Source organism: Leuciscus leuciscus (assembly GCF_965113295.1).
Source record: "Leuciscus leuciscus genome assembly, chromosome: 10".
NCBI classification, from domain to species: domain Eukaryota; kingdom Metazoa; phylum Chordata; class Actinopteri; order Cypriniformes; family Leuciscidae; genus Leuciscus; species Leuciscus leuciscus.
Window position 1 is genome coordinate 38,313,826 of NC_138734.1, and position 13,311 is coordinate 38,327,136.

At 38.5% G+C, this 13,311-nt stretch overlaps 1 protein-coding gene across 1 annotated transcript in view; it reads right to left on the reverse strand.

Moving 5' to 3' along the window:
- The window catches only part of LOC309508066 (uncharacterized protein), a 231,270-nt gene extending 229,801 nt beyond the window's left edge, over positions 1–1,469 (reverse strand). Inside the window, exon 1 of the mRNA XM_082182617.1 lies at positions 141–1,469. Coding sequence (XP_082038743.1) covers positions 141–1,031 — 891 coding nt within the window. The 5' untranslated portion in view covers positions 1,032–1,469. The remainder of the gene's footprint in view (positions 1–140) is intronic.
- Positions 1,470–13,311: the final 11,842 nt, after the last annotated feature.

Below are 13,311 nucleotides of genomic sequence, written 5' to 3' on the forward strand. Positions count from 1 at the left end.
CGTCGGAAAACGCCTGAAAACGCTAGTGTGGACGGATAGCGTTTTTAACCGAAAACGCCATTTTCAAATGTATCCGGATTAATGTAGACGTAGCCTAAATCTAGTTTCATCAGCGAACACAAACAGAAGCTCAACCGAACCTGCTTGACGAGAACAAACCTCATTGGTTCTTGCTGAAGCTCAAACGTGCTGCGTAACACGAGAATGAACCTCATTGGTTCTTGCTGAAGCTCAAACGTGCTGCGTAACACGAGAATGAACCTCACTGGTTCTTGCTGAAGCTCAAACGTGCTGCGTAACACGAGAATGAACCTCATTGGTTCTTGCTGAAGCTCAAACGTGCTGCGTAACACGAGAATTAACCTCATTGGTTCTTGCTGAAGCTCAAACGTGCTGCGTAACACGAGAATGAACCTCACTGGTTCTTGCTGAAGCTCAAACGTGCTGCGTAACACGAGAATGAACCTCATTGGTTCTTGCTGAAGCTCAAACGTGCTGCGTAACACGAGAATTAACCTCATTGGTTCTTGCTGAAGCTCAAACGCGCTGCGTAACACGAGAATGAACCTCATTGGTTCTTGCTGAAGCTCAAACGTGCTGCGTAACACGAGAATTAACCTCATTGGTTCTTGCTGAAGCTCAAACGTGCTGCGTAACACGAGAATGAACCTCACTGGTTCTTGCTGAAGCTCAAACGTGCTGCGTAACACGAGAATGAACCTCATTGGTTCTTGCTGAAGCTCAAACGTGCTGCGTAACACGAGAATGAACCTCACTGGTTCTTGCTGAAGCTCAAACGTGCTGCGTAACACGAGAATGAACCTCATTGGTTCTTGCTGAAGCTCAAACGTAATGCGTAACACGAGAATGAACCTCACTGGTTCTTGCTGAAGCTCAAACGTGCTGCGTAACACGAGAATAAACCTCATTGGTTCTTGCTGAAGCTCAAACGCGCTGCGTAACACGAGAATGAACCTCATTGGTTCTTGCTGAAGCTCAAACGTGCTGCGTAACACGAGAATGAACCTCATTGGTTCTTGCTGAAGCTCAAACGTGATGCGTAACACGAGAATGAACCTCACTGGTTCTCGCACATCAAGCGAACATGCTTTAGCTTCCGTTTACCACAACTGATGTGTGAGTTGATTAATGTTTATATGTGAATAAAAGCCTAAATTCAGCCTGTTCATCATATACAGCGATCAATTCTTTTCAGAAAATTTGGACTAAACCGCTCAATTCAAATGGATTAGTTTTACGATCTCTTTATGAACTTTTTGAAGCGTCAAAGTTGTGTAGCTGTCAATGGAGAGACAGAAAGCTCTCAGATTTCATCAAAAAGATCTTCATTTGTGTTCCGAAGATGAACGAACGTCTTACAGGTTTGAAGCGAAATGAGGGTGAGTAATTAATGACAGAATTTTCATTGTATCCCTTTAAGCGGCCTGTTTAAACACACCTTTGTGTGGTTTATATGCCACTGCAGTGCAGTTTAGCATGCATGAACAACCAAAACTGGCATGTCCAAATGACCTTTTTAATGTTCAGAAAAACTGAAAGTAACGTTTACACGTACTTCTTTCAAATATCTGAAATAGGAAGAGCAAATGAGGGATCCTGTGCCTCATTCTCATGGCTGTGAATAAGAGCTAGTAAAGGTATGCTGCCTTGGGCTGTTTTTTCACTCTGTTATGAAGTTGCTATTGTGAGTTTTTTGGACTGAGATGCCTGATAGAGGACGAGCACAATATAATCTCTCTCTCTCTCTCTTTCTCCTCTGGATTCTTTGTACATTTTCCAAAAGGTATAGTGTTGCAATAAATTGGTTCACTCAGACAACACAATCAAGTTAGACAGACCACATAATTAGTTTTTTATGCTGTTTAATTACTTGTCTTTATTGTGAAAGGTTATCTGTGTGACTAATAGAGAATGTGATCCATAAATGGATCTATTTCACTTGCTTCTATGAGGACACTCTTTTCCCCTTAATATTATTGGCTATTATAATTAGCAGGCAAGGTTGTGTTGTTTTGGCAAGGTTGGTTTCCCTCTTTTTGAGCCATTCCAGTCTCATTGCTCATTAAATAGGTACTACGAATGTATGTTTCACTGTGTAACAGAGGAAATAAGTTTGCTCAGACATATTGCTTAGTTTAACTCAAACAAATGGTTGGTTCTTTGTGTTTTGACACAAACCATTACCCGCAGGATTTTATTTTTGCACAAAATGCCTCTGTCTCGGCCTTAAAATAGGCTTACAAGTCAATACAGGAATGATAAGACTTGAATTTTGTTTCAAAGCTCTCATATTCCATGAGTAATGTGAGCGTTCTAAAACGAGCAATATTACAGGTGTAGGTTTGATTGATGTATTGTGTTTGGGGTGGACAGCAGTAATATGAACAGTCTGAGTTGTGCTTATGAGATCAGTACAGTAAATCAGTAAGCGGAGCAGAGAACTCCGGCGAGAGAGCGGAGCCGTCCAAGCCACAAAATTACAGTATCTTAGCTTGTGGCCGCGGGAATGTGCTCAACGGTTTTCTAATGAGGACTTTAGACATGTTGTCCCAGACCGCAGACGAGTGCTGCAGCGACCAGCAGAGGGCAATATGTGTACTGAAGCTATGTGACCAAAACTGCCTTCTGATCCATAATGTATGCCTAACACATACAAATATTAATGCGTCGCTTGAAATTGTACCACATACCAAATGAGTTGATTTATATACAGTTTAAGAATGCTAATGGGCTCAGGAAAATTAACAGTGAGACAAGCTGTTCATTTTCTAAAACGTGTGGATCTTCGTTGAGATCTTATTTTCATGAAGTTAGGTTGAACTAATGAGGAATGGGACTGTGAGTCCAATGGGGTTATTTATTCATTTCTGCCCCAATGGTCAGGCAGAAATATGGATATAGCTCTCAACTCTGAATCTGTAATGATGTATTTTAATCCTTAGTTTTGTATCAGTATAGGAAAAACATGGTATGACATTTTGAATACTGTCGTGAGGTTTGAAGAGAAATTCTAGATGAAATAAATCTAGATTTATTTAATTAACCTAGTTTATCATTGTCGATAGACATATTTGTTTCATATCCCAGTTGAGACTTGCTCCCTTTTAATTAATCCACTAGGAAAATATTATCTGGAAATTCAGTAGATCGTACCTTGTTTATTTAAAGCTGTGTTTTGAAGAAGAAAGTAAAAAATAAAAAAGACGGGTAGATCACTTTGGCCAACGTGTTTTGGAGAAAAGCATTTATTTGATCATGTGATTTACCCCCAACTTTCAATTATTTTACTTCAATGAAACCTTAAAAAAATTTTTTATGAAAGATCAAAAGGATAAACAATGCAGATTTTTTTTTTTTTTTACAGCCATCTTTGATCATATTTACCAGGGGTGCAAATAATTCTTTCCACAACTGTGTCTGTCTGTCTATTTTAATAAACTGTTAACTTGTCCTGTTTTTTCCTTATGATCAGGGGTTAATCATGTTAAAAATAACATATTTAAACCATGGTAGAGGCCAAAAGTAAATTCCAAATTCTAAAATTGATATGCATGTGTTTGTATTTACATGTCACTGTATGTGTATTGTTATGTGGGATATTGCAGTGGATGCGCAGAAGCTAAAGGATTATGAGCAATGTGTGTGAGTGTGTCTGCACTTATCTAAGAGCCGGCATATTTACTAATCATGTACAAAATGTAAATATAATAAGCCATGCAGCAGATATCAGATGTCTTGTGGTTGTTGTGGTGGTGTGTGATTGTGCCAGTGCATGCATGTGTTCATGTGTGTATGTCTGAGTTAAAACAGCTGCTTCTACAGACCTGCTTCCAGCTGCTTCCAAATTGGTCTGCCATTAAGTTATTATCTGTTTATGGCTCTATGACCAGGCCCGCCTCTGGCGGTACTATCCCCCGTACATTGGAATGGTTAGAGATGGGTTTTAGGGTCTGGTGTGATAATTGTCCATGTCATACTCATAAAGGCTGGACTAGCCTTGTGTACATTCACTGTGGAGCTTCTGGGTTGCCTTGCTTGTGTTTTTGATGTTTTGATGTCTTGTTTCCTCTATACTTTCATACCAAGACCATCATATGATAAAAAAAAATGTCCAATACATGTTGCATATGTTTTTTGCTGTTTAAACACATGCAACAAGATCTGGGCAGCGTTTCTCAAAAGCATCGTGAGCAAAGTTGATCATAGAGACCATAGGGTACCGATGGTTCTATGACCTACTTAGATCTAGGTTTGAAAAGTTAAAAAAATGATCATCATGACCGTGTAAATGCGGCCATGTTGTCTTCTTGATGCTGGCAATATCACTAGTTTATTGGTTACGTAAATTTATATATATAGTCAAAGTTATGTTCATACTGTCAGTTTTTGGGATTGACAACCACATTTACTTGAAGAGTCCAAATGTCCCATTCACATTACGGTAGCGTCTCGAATACTGTCTGTATGAATCAAGCACATATTCTCTTACCAATAGTAGCCTAAACATAGCGACAATGACCAAAGTAATATAAAAAATGGCGACGTCCATAAAACTGAAAAGTCTTATTACTTTTGACATAAACTGAGGCATTGCTTGTTGGCACTAGATCTGTTTTGTCTAAATCTAATTGTCTTTCTTTGTACATTGACAATACTGCAATCTGTCCTTCTTCACAGGTTCAAAGTTTGGGTGTCATCATGGATAGCACACTATCCTTTGAAGCTCAAATTAATATCACGCGGATTGCATACTTCCACTTGCGTAATATTAACCGCCTCCGTCCCTTTCTTTCAAATAATAATACTGCAGTTCTCATTCATACACTAGTCACTTCATGTATAGACTACTGTAATGCTCTTCTCACAGGTGTTCCCCGCCAAATTGCTACATAAGCTTCAGTTGGTTCAGAATTCTGCTCTACTGAGCACATTTCTCCAGTTCTTCAGCAATTGCACTGGCTTCCAGTAAAGTATAGAGTTGAATTCAAGATCTTGCTACTTACTTATAAGGCACTTCATAATCTTGCACCCCAATACTTTACACAACTTCTCCATGTTTACACTCCTTCACGTGTTCTCAGATCTTCATCTTCAATTTCTCTTGTGGTACCTCGGATTCGACTAACTACCATGGGTGCCGGATCTTTTAGTTATGCTGCCGCCCACCTATGGAACTCTCTTCCCCTTGATGTTCGCAATAGCGATTGCTTGTTGACTTTTAAAACGCGTCTTAAGACATATCTTTTTATACGAGCTTTTTTTATAACATGTTGTATTGAGTCTTTAATGCACTTTATCTGTATATGCGGCTTGTTTGTTGTGTGTATTGTCTTATGCAGTGACCTGTATATTGCTTGTGAGGTGACCTTGGGTGTTATGATAAGGTGCCATTAAATAAAATGCATTATTATTATCATCATTATAACGAGTCCAATCGGGCCGCGAGTTTATCCATCAAATCTTCATTACCCGACAGCAGGAGAGCAGAGCATTTGAGTTGCGATGCTCGCATGTAGAACTCAAAACTGACGGAGGCAACTCCGGTGAAGAACAGTGACTGGATCTAAAGCCTTAAGATGACACACAGCTCATATGGAGATTTGAGTCATCTTACAGCATCTTAAGGCTGCTGTAAGTTACCAAAACCACAAATGCAAACCCACAACACATGGTAGACATGCGGTTGTGCAGCGCAGAGCGGCTCTCTCACAATTACGTGACAGACGACTAGTGGTCCAGTCCGGTTCTGTTCACACAGCACGGGTTTTTCGAGAATGCTGAAAATTAAGGGGTGTAAGTTCGTTTAGGCTATAGAATGCGGTTGTCACTCCTGCAACTAAACTGTGTGTGAACGTAACCGTATTAAGGACTCAAATACAGGACTGACAACTGTATTCTGTTGCTGTGTGAACGTGGCCTTATAAGATTTGTAATTGATTATTGATGGAACATTACTTTTAATTGGTACCAAGTAAACCAACATTGCAACCACTTTAATTTTTTTTCTTGTGATATTTTGCCATTATCCACATAATCAGAGCCAAAGGTGAAGCTGTCAAATTGTATACTGCAATAACTGGATGGAGTTTGACATGAATTGTGTGAAAGTGGCGGTCTGTGTGCTTGTTTCATGCTACAACATCACAACCACAATGAAGTGCAAACATGTACTAGAGGTCATTCATCTCAGACTTTACAATGAAAGACAAGGCAGGATATGAACTCAGTTCAAAACTATACAAATGTATGATTATTCCATTCATTGGCATATGCAGGCTGTGTTTTGGAGACACTCCTTCCCCTTTTAGTACTGGCTTGCAATATGTTTCTGTATTTTATTTAAGTCAGCCAAGTATGTGGAATTCATGTCACTGAACCACTTTATACAAGCTTTATCAGCTATTTATAACCTTTCTCTACTGCAATCTAGCCTGTCAAGCTCAATACAGATCTAAAATGATTCCAAAATCAACTTTTCACCCCTCCACAAAGAGCTGAATTGAAGTATCTGTAGGTAAACAAATAGTTTGATGTTACTTGACCTTGATTTCATGCCTTTCCAATTCCTCAAGATACGAGTATTGTGATGTGCGTTTTAGTCGCGCAGCTTTGGCAGTGCGCGACGGAGAGCAATCTGCCCGCTGTCACTGCGGCGTAAGGTGAACATTCATAAGGCAAGTCATTTTCAGAAACAGCCATCCAAACCCCACAGCACTGTGACAGACAGGCCATTTTAGATACAGACAGACATGAATACATTTTCTGGACACCCTCTAGTGAACTGCCTTATCATGGCATGCAGCTGGCAGATTAATTCACTAATGCAATCCTAATTAAATGATTTATGAAATGTCTACCTCATGTATGACATGTCTTAGGTGTCCCAGGGTAAACTGTAATCAGCAGCAACCATGTAGAGAGTAGATAAAACTCTTTGAGAATGAAGATTGCTGCTCAAACAATGTGTGGACATTGAGTGCATTAATATATTTCTGCAAGTGCCTTTCTGTATTGTGTATTTTGTGTTCTGTCTCATATACCTGTGCATGCCGAACTACTATGAAGCATGCTTCAAGGTCAAAGGTTCACGGTCCTGCTTTCATTTCAATTAACTTTCATAGAGAACCGTGGAAACACATCATCTGTCAATTAGCACAACTCTGTATCGCACCATGCCGGCAATTCGCTCAGTGAAAAATATTCATTTTGGCCTCTGAGCCGAGCTGTCATGGCAGTCCATGGGGAAGCTCTGCAGCTCTGAGACAGATAGGGGGTTAATCAGTCCCGTCCCACCACGGAGAACCCTGTCCTGTACTTCATCCTACTGGAAGGAACCACGGAGGCGGCATTTTCAGAGCTGCTGGCATTTCTTATCTGCCATCTGTTTACAGAGAGGTAATAGAAAATACAGATTTCAATCACAAGGGCCATGTGCAAGATTGGTTTACGCTCAACTGGTTGCCTACAGATAGCAATATAGATATGTGGTTTTTTGGCATATTCGAAACCGGTCCTATCAGATGGGGACTGTTGAGAATTAAATGAAGATTTTCAAGTGTGGAATACCTTCAACACCAGAGTATGAAGAGAATATGATCTGGTTGCGAAACTACAGTATGCATGTTAAAATTGGTAGTTTAGCCTTTGGCAAGAAGCATTCCTTTGTCAAAGTGAAAAAGAAAAGTGCTAAAACTTTTTTTCAATGTAGTTTTTTCTAACTATGGGCACTTTTGGCTCTTGGGACCTTTATAAAATATAATAAACTCTCTTAAAACACAATTGTCACATTCTCAATAGTTTCTTTAATTCGTCTACTAACACTGTCCAACATTGTTTATACTTTTTAACTTGTTTCCCCATGTTAATGTAATTTCAAGTATTGTATGTTAAATAGAATTCTGTGAAACATTTTTTTTCTTCTATTTTTGGAATAAAAGGTTATCACCTTTGTCTTTCCTTGGCATAGCATTTAATGTATCCTAAATATAATTAAATAATATTTTACATTTTATGCATAATTTGAAAAAATAAAAGCTTAAATGGAAATAACATCATAAAAAATATTCTGCTCACAAGTTACATTTACATTTACATTTACATTTATTCATTTAGCTGACGCTTTTATCCAAAGCGACTTACAATTGCTATATATGTCAGAGGTCGCACGCCTCTGGAGCATCTAGGGGTTAAGTGTCTTGCTCAGGGACACATTGGTGTCTCACAGTGGATTCGAACCCGGGTCTCTCACACCAAAGGCATGTGTCTTATCCATTGCGCCACCACCACCCCCAAGTTCTTCTCTTGTGAATTTAGTGTAGTCCACTTGTGATCTGATCGACCAAAACTCATCTTAATACCAGGTGTAAACAGCACCTAAAGCTTGGTACAGTAATCCTGGTGCACAAATGTTTGATTATACTTTATTAGAGCAAAATTGCTTATTGTGGAAATGACACTGCTGGACAATATACAACAAGAAAAATGTTTAAATCAGTTTTTCTTTAAAGCTACACTGTAATTTTTTTAGTTGATTCTTAGCAAAAAACACTTAGTTCTTTCCAAAAAATATATGTGCTCATTAATGTATATTTACTTCTTTCAAGTAATAAAGTATTCTCGTAAGTTTATAATCTGCCATTGAAAGTACATACGGGTGAGGGGTTCGAATGCCGGTCGCCATGTTGCCCCTCCATCTTGAAACTACATTAGCCAAAGAGGGACATACCTGTAAATTCAAGCTTCGCCTTTCGCGCTTTACACTCAGTGACACAGAGACGAATGCGAGGGGGAGATTACTCGAGACTGCCGGCAGATTTGAAAGATTGCTGATGGAGGATCACGCCTATTTTCGAGGACATGTAGCAGAGTCGCCAAGGAAGCGAAAGAGAGAATTAAAACGTCAACGCGACAGGCAAATCAGTAAGACCAAAGTCAATACTGGAGTAACTTTTCCCAGATGGAAAGAGCTCATGAGGAGCAAAGATTTTAAAACGGACGCCGAAGTTGCCTGCTTTCTTCTCGACAGGTAATTCAGCCTATTTGTGTAAATTCGAAGTTTTATAGTTGCTTGTCTAACCATAGCATGGTTGTGCATAACGCCAGAACGACCTCTAGTATAACTTGCGTTACTTTTCCTCACGTCAATGGTGAAAAAGTATTGTTTACCTTGTAACATAAATCTGTGCTGCGACGGATCACAGGTGAGAGTTTTAAAGTCAAGTCAAGTCAAGTTTATTTGTATAGCGCTTTTCACAATACAGATTGTATCAAAGCAGCTTCACAGTATTAAATTAAAATAATACAACAAAGTTTGTTTCAAGAGGAATTTATTGATTGATAAAATTTTATTAAATATCCCCAAAATATCCCCAACTGAGCAAGCCAAAGGCAACAGTGGCAAGGAACCGAAAAACTCCATCAAGTGACCTAATGGTGTCCTAAAACTCCATCAGGTGACCTAATGGAGAAAAAAAAACCTTGGGAGAACCCAGGCTCAGTCGGGGGCCAGTTCTCCTCTGGCATTTATGAGCTAGAGGCCGGATTGTAGTTTGAACTGTAGGATTATATGAATGCCTGGCTGAAGAGATGAGACTTTAATCTAGTTTTAAACTGGGAGAGCGAGTCTGAGCAACGAACAGTATCAGGAAGACTATTCCAGAGTTTTGGAGCCAAATGTAAAGGCGCAATTGGATGAAGTCGAACTGGAAGCCATGTTAATCTTGGAATAATACGGCCACCGTAGGAGTTAAAACGCCCTCGAAATTGAAAGGAACAGAAACTAATATTCACTGGGTAGTCATATACAATTTCACCGCTAGATGGGGGAAAATATCACACAGTGTAGCTTTAATAAAAATAATTGGCACCTGAAAGTTGAAGAAACACCCTTAAAGTTCCCCTGTAGTCAATAATTGTATCTCTTAAAACTCATCTTTGATCACCGAAATGACATATTTAAGAATTTTGTCTTAAAATAGCTTAAATGTAACTCTACACCCTTGCTTCATTTAGGATACGCGGTTCTATGAATATGCAAAGTAGCCCCGCCTCCACTCACTCACACCAGCTCAGAGATCCACCCGTTGATGATCACACATTGACGTGATAGGTTACAAGGTAGTTTGTGACGTCAGAAACAACCGTGATTTCAAACCGTGATTTTGAGACTGTCTTTGGTTCACTGCAGTTTTAAGGAGAAAATACTCAGCAATGGTGCTGACTTATGAATTTACAGACATGGTTTGTCTTAAAGTATATTAAAAACACCACATAGACATATATAAACCACAATAAAAACTTGATTTTCCCCACAGGAGGACTTTAAACACATTTTTTTTGTATAGTTTCTTCTACAAAAAAGCATGCAGATAGAATCTAATATTTTTTTCCTTTCGTCCAACAGAAGTAATTAACTAAAGATTGCTCGGTGGAGCCTGTAGAGTTTAATATTTGTTTTACTAGCACATTCCATGCACGCAATAACACGTTTGAATTGTAAGAGTAGCACACGTGACCGAATCCCTGTTCATGTGGGACAAATGGGACAGGGTGGAGTAATTTGCTTACAAATTTACCTTTCTTTTTTTTTTAAACAATGGTTCGGAAAACCAGCATCAGTCGCTTACTTCCTGCCAAGTAGCCTGCCACAACAAATCACCAGCCCTCCAGTGGTGGAGCTGTCTTTGTGAAAAAGCTATTTTACTGCAGAGAGTAATTGCCTCTCAAATGAAAATGCACCTGTAATGCATGCTGCTAAATGTATTGCCTTTCTGTTGGCAGCGTTTTTACAGCAACTCTGTCAGAGCTGAAATTGCTCAGCATCATCAACTTTCATAGTGCTGTGGAAGTGCGCTGGCTGAAAGCAGTAACTCAAGGGAAGTCTACCTGCCTGCTGTGCTAACAGTCATCCAGCCGCACATTTATCTCTACTGTGAGCTGCATGGCAGACAAAGAGGAGTTGGAATCTCTTGATTGTACTGTGGTGGTCTGAGCTTTTCATACACAGACTGTATATTACATTCAAGAGAGGCTCTGACGAGGTGGTTCTGTGCAAATTGTCTCGCTGAAAGTGGGAGGCATCAAATGGAGCGTAAAGGGAAATCAGTCATCTTGTTAGTTGGAAAGTATATCTTTTCTCACAGGTACATAGGCCAGAAGACTGTGTTGCTATGCCAAGATAGCTTGATACTTATGAAATAAAATAGATTTTATTGTTATATTATTTTTCTTTTTGTTTTGTACTGTACCTATTTATTTTCAGACAAATTATTTGATGTTTTCATTCTTATTTAATTATGGAATAAAACAATTTAAAAGATAAGTGTGATTTTTTTTTTTTCTCAGCATTGCCAGTTATAAACTCGCAATTGCAAGTTATAAAGTCAGAATTGCGAGATATAAAGAGTTTACACGCAATTACGAGTTTATATCATGCGATTCAGAAAAAAAAGTCAGAATTGCGAGATGTAAATTCACAATTGTGAGAAAAAAAGTCAGAATTGTGAGATATAAATAAAGTTGCAATTACTGTTTTTATTTTTTATTCATTGGCGCAAAACAAGCCTCCATTCCAATCTTTTTGTCTGGGATCTATTTTGAAAGAGCTTATTTTCTTACTGGACATCAAGGCTTTATCCATTTATATAAATTCCATTTTCATCATAATGTTCTCATACTAACAAAAATATGTTGATTTAACTCTTTTATCTGTCTTTTTTTGCATCAATTGAGAATAAAGTGAGAATACAGGCCATGCTCAACATTTAGCCCACAAACTAATCTAAAGCCTCGTGAACAATGATATCTCTACTGAGCCAACAGATAGATAGAGCACATTGTACTGTATTCTTTCAAAGCCCAAAAGCTTTTTTTCTGTGCTTATCTGCACCATGTTTTTATTTAAAGGTTACATTGCCACCTTTTCAGAGATATCTACTCCAAACATTTCCTCTGTGAAACATTACTCCTCACACTCATTGTTTTCATGGGTCTCGTGAGAGGAGATCAATGAGGTTTGGGTTTGTATTTAATACTGCCTCTGTAGGAACGGTTGGATGGCCTTTGATAGGTAATAGATCAGACCATATTGAATGACCTAAGACACAGATTATCTCAGTCGGAGATCGATTCTTGTGTGTATGTGTGTGTGTGGGACAGGTAACAACAGCTCTGCAGACAGTAAAAAATGATATTATAATATTGTATTGTATTGTGTTTTTGCTTATTATATTGCATTCTATTTATGTAAACTGTCAGTTGCTTGACAGATATTCAGATGTTTTAAGATCAACCATGACATGTTCAAACATGTTAATTTATGAGGGTATTAATGGTGCAAGTTACTTCAAAGCAGATGAATAACTGGTCTCCATATTACACACAACTTACTTTTAGATCCATCTGAATTTGCAAGCAGGAATGAATAAATATTGCAAATGAATGAAAGTGTTTGTTGCTTAGCAGGAACATGCGAAACAGCTCAAGTAGAAATGAGAAACACTGTGCACCAGAACCTTGTCTTGACATGTCACTGGATATCAACACCATGATGAAGAAACCCTTTATTAAGATATTGTTTGATCAAGTTGTTCCCCCTTCTACCCAATGGAGATTGTTTTCATTACCACTTTTACTATGTGTGTGGTCTCAAAGATTTTTTAATTAACATCTTGAAATTTGGAATACATTACTTGCACAAGGAATAATATTCAATGTTTACTGATAATAAAAGGTAGCATCAATGAAAAAAACTGTTTTATGGAAATGGAGAAACCTTTTTTACATTTGAAACATGTTTTTTTCCATGCCATAACAATCCTTCAACACCTCGCAGAGTCTTTGAAAGGATACTAATCACAAAGACTCGACCTCAGGGCTATAAAACAACACAGATATGTCACTTCCTCCATGTTGATATGGTGAGACTTGAGAGGTATATAATTCATTCCAGATATAGAGCTCAAATGCACATATATCATTTTATGCCAACCCTTTATCTGTCAACATAGGCTTTTTCCTTAGTTTGTATACACTGAACAAAATTATAAACGCAACACTTTTGTTTTTGCCCCCATTTTTCATGAGCTGAACTCAAAGATCTAAGACTTTTTTTATGTACACAAAAGGCCTATTTCTCTCAAATATTGTTCACAAATCTGTCTAAATCTGTGTTAGTGAGCACCTCGCCTTTGCCAAGATAATCCATCCACCTCACAGGTGTGGCATATCAAGATGCTGATTATTGCACAGGTGTGCCTTAGGCTGGCCACAATAAAAGACCACTCTAAAATG